This window comes from Zingiber officinale, chromosome 1A (assembly GCF_018446385.1).
Source record: "Zingiber officinale cultivar Zhangliang chromosome 1A, Zo_v1.1, whole genome shotgun sequence".
Taxonomy (NCBI): Eukaryota; Viridiplantae; Streptophyta; class Magnoliopsida; order Zingiberales; family Zingiberaceae; genus Zingiber; species Zingiber officinale.
In genome coordinates, this window is record NC_055987.1 from 56,194,194 (window position 1) to 56,198,160 (window position 3,967).

Below are 3,967 nucleotides of genomic sequence, written 5' to 3' on the forward strand. Positions count from 1 at the left end.
TGAATTCAATGGTGAGAATGACAAGGACATAGACCTAGATGAGGTAGTCCCAAAAAGAGATTCCCTCGAATGAGGAATCTGAACTAGAAAGAATATGAGAAGTGCTACCCAACTTAGACAACATTGCAATGTCAATCCATAGAACCTCATCCAATGGCAAAACACACACTAACCATGTTAGCAGTTCGAATGAGCATCGAGAACTTCCAACCAGACTCTATATAATCAATTTAAATAAGCATCTATGCAATTTGGAAGTTTTTTTCATGCACATCCACTAAGAGAATCTGGCAACAACATGCAAACATGAACAAATTTGAAGATACCAATCCAGAAGATGAGTTACATAATCATTTCAGAATTGAGAAATCCATCCTCATTTTGCAATTCCAACAGCTACTATCTCTTGAATTGCTTGCTGTAAGAAAGCCCAAGCAACAAAATATATTTTAAATATCTTCACATACATAAAAAGGAAAAGGGAAAAAAAATCTGGGTGTAAATTAACCTTGATACAGGTCAGTGCATAATGAATATCCCCCTCTGAGATCTGGAAATGTATGACAACCCTCAAACTGAAAGAAAATTGATTAATTTGATGGATATTGAAACTTCAAGAAGTGATTGTGTTGATATGAAAGTAAAACTGCACCTGGTTGAGCTAGTTGGCATAGCAAGTACACCAAACTTTCCGAGAGTTTCACATAGACTTACAGGTGAAATCACTGAAGGATCAGCGACATCGAAGAAGACCTGTTACCATATGAAGAAATTATATCTGAAGTTCTTAGAGAAATAAGTGGCAATACTGCTGGGAAACAAGTTGCATCACTACCAACCATATTGGTCTCCACTGAACTTGCATTCACACGAAATTGTTTGATTTCCTTCAGTCCATCTGAAATTGTCAGAACCATTTCTTGATGCATTCATAATATTATCACTTTCAATACATTTCAGCATCAATAACTTTTCTCCAGTAAAACACTACAATTACAACTAGTTGACATTAGGGAAAGGGGAAATAAAGAACCTGCAAATATTTTTGCTTTTCTGTGGTCATCCTCGAGCTTTACAATGTTTTCTTGTAAAGCAACAAAAGCCGCAGCACAAAGAATTCCAATTTGTCGCATCCCACCACCCAGGGTTTTCCTGAGCCGTTTTGCCTAAAAAATTATCTGTTAATTACACAAAACAGCCAATAAAAGGTCATGCATTCCCTATAGGTTTATCTACCTTTGTAATGAATTCCTTTGTGCCCACAATGACGGATCCAACTGGAGCACCCAATCCTTTTGACATACAAACCTGAAGCAATCATAATTAAGAATTCAAGTTATCAACTCTAAAAACTACAGCAAACTAAAAATTGAAAATTGGTTCATGGGTGGTTCAATTTATGATACTAAAGAATAGTGAAAGATTTGATATTGAATAAATTGTGACATACCGATACAGAGTCGGCAGCTTGTACAAGTCTATGGACAGGAACACCAAGAGCCTGAAATATTATGATTTATAATAGTTAAATACTATGCTGATAGATACATATATAAATTTTTAATAGCAAATATATTTTACAAATGGCATGACTTTTACTTTTGGTTAACACTAGTAAGTAGGAAGACACAAGAATATTGCATTTGTGTTTGTTCTGTTGACCTATTGAACATAAGCATTTTATGCATTATGAGAGTGGTTAGCAAACCATATAAATGTGACTATCAGTAGGGAAGTTGATACTTACAACAGAAGCATTGAATATGCGAGCACCATCAATATGCAGTTTCAGGCCATGCTTTCGAGCCAACTCTCCAACCCTATCTGTGTAATCTGCTGATATGCATCTCCCACCACAACTGCAGAAAAAGTAATAGTTTTAACTCAAGAGAAATGTGGACTATTATATAGAAAGATTAAAAAAATGAAAGTAGTTTGCAAATAACAATCTTGTTTGATAAAATTTCTTGCTGTGTAGATGTCTTTACAAATGTGATAGGTTAACAAAGAATTTCAAAGACTTGTACGGTTCTGAAAAGGTTCAATCATGTTTCAGCCTGAAAAATGAAGGTAATAGTTAAAAACCTTCCTCCATGCCTATTAATAAAATCTTCACAAGCTCAGGAAAGTGGCAAAGATAAATCGGAAATTATTTGTCTAATTGAAATTTTAAAAAACTTGTGGTCTACCAATCCAAAATTTAATAAAATTAATTATGAAAGCATAATACACATGTGACATAAAGAGAGATCTCACTTTGCATGTGTATTCTCCAGGCAAATTAGCCTTGTGGTAGGATAGTAGAGGGCACCATTTGGATGCCTAATGGCTGCTTCGATCCGATCAATGTCCATCGTGCCATCAGGATTGTTCTCCACTGTCTTCGGATGAACCCCTCCGATGGTTGCTATGCCTCCATTCTCATAGACATGGATGTGGGAGTTGTCCCCCATAATGACCTCACTGCCACGTATCTCGCAATGCACCAGTACTGAGATAAGGTTGCCCATGGTGCCCGAGGGAACGAAAAGAGCGGCCTCCTTCCCCATAATCCTTGCCATCTCTTCTTCAAAGCGCTGCGCGGTTGGGTCAGCGCCAAGGACATCGTCATCAACATCGGCGCTCGCCATGGCAGCTCGCATGGCCTCTGTTGGCTTTGTCACAGTGTCAGAACGCAGGTCTACTGTTCTTGTTACCATCTTCTCCTCGTCTCTTACTCCCCTTTTCTTCTTAAAAATTCCGAAGCCTGTTTGCTTCTATTTTACCTCCTACATTCCATATTGAATCTTTAAGCACACATGAAATCTATGAATTGAACACAACGCATGCAGCTGCTCATTTTGTTATTTGGTTGAGGAAAAAAAATAATCTTATTCCTCAATCAATAAAATTAGTAACATTTCAGGCTTTAATTGTCAAAACCGAGAACCCACATGCCAATAATGGGAAGAAAATAGGATCTTTTATCTTCATTTTGGCAACAAGATGCATGTCCTAATAATCAAACTTACACGAATCCTAATAATCACTTGTATTCGAGTGAGACAGAAGAATCCGATGAAAAAAAAAAAGAGGATATAACAAACGAATCGGAATAGAAGTACAAAATCCCAGTAAAACCACTCGAACTTATCGAATACAAAGAAACAAGTCGCGATTAAATCCGATCAAAAATCCCCATTGTCTTTCCTTCCACGAATAATAAAACTCGTAATCAGCCACAATCCAGAGAATAAATCAGGATCACGGTGCCTCGGGACTTACCCTACTCCTCCAATAATCTAGGCTGGTTCCTCGAGTACGCCGCCAGCACCCAAACACGCCTCTTTCACCTTTCGCGAGAGAAGTATCATCAACCCAACTCTCCTCCTTTCCTTTCCTCCTTTCCTTTTAAAAGGGAGAAGTAGATGCGACCCTCCCGAGACCCTGACACATACTGTCCTCTGCCTTGAATGCTTCCAAAAGATTATTTAGCAGATTTTGGTTTATTCGGTCGCATAAATAATTCCGTAAATAAATGTGTTACGTTGAAATTTATTATTTTTTATAAAAACCAAAAAATTATATCTTAGCTTTTAAAATCATTAAAAACGTGTCCTATTTGATTTTTATAAACTATAAAATGATTTTTTTAATTCAATATTTTTAAATTATAAATAAATATTTATTCCAATTCAATTCGGTTGACTGGAGTCTAATTCAAAAAGGAGCTGACGAATTCAACCTTTAATTGATAAATTAGTATAAGTAAAATCAGCAGTCCAGTTAGACGTAATCCAATGAAACACGGGTGTAGTAGCTAGTCAAGTCACGTTGGCTGCCTTTAATTGTAGTGTCGTATCTCAGATTTTCTTCACCAGAATCGAATTTTAAAAATGGCTTCTTAAAATGAACAATAAAATTTTCAATTAAACCTATAAAATACAAAGTAAAATATATAAATTAAATGACATATAATATTCAAATA

At 36.2% G+C, this 3,967-nt stretch overlaps 1 protein-coding gene across 1 annotated transcript; it reads right to left on the bottom strand.

The window, feature by feature from the left end:
• Positions 1-222: 222 nt before the first annotated feature.
• LOC122025036 (probable low-specificity L-threonine aldolase 1) lies at positions 223-3,436 on the bottom strand. Its single transcript, XM_042583794.1, has 10 exons — positions 3,265-3,436; positions 2,257-2,768; positions 1,748-1,859; positions 1,451-1,501; positions 1,237-1,308; positions 1,034-1,166; positions 840-898; positions 653-753; positions 509-575; positions 223-418 (listed from the first exon to the last, which is right to left on the bottom strand). Exons 2-10 carry the CDS (start codon positions 2,697-2,699, stop codon positions 377-379), a joined length of 1,080 nt encoding a protein of 359 aa, XP_042439728.1. The 5' UTR covers positions 2,700-2,768; positions 3,265-3,436; the 3' UTR covers positions 223-376.
• Positions 3,437-3,967: the final 531 nt, after the last annotated feature.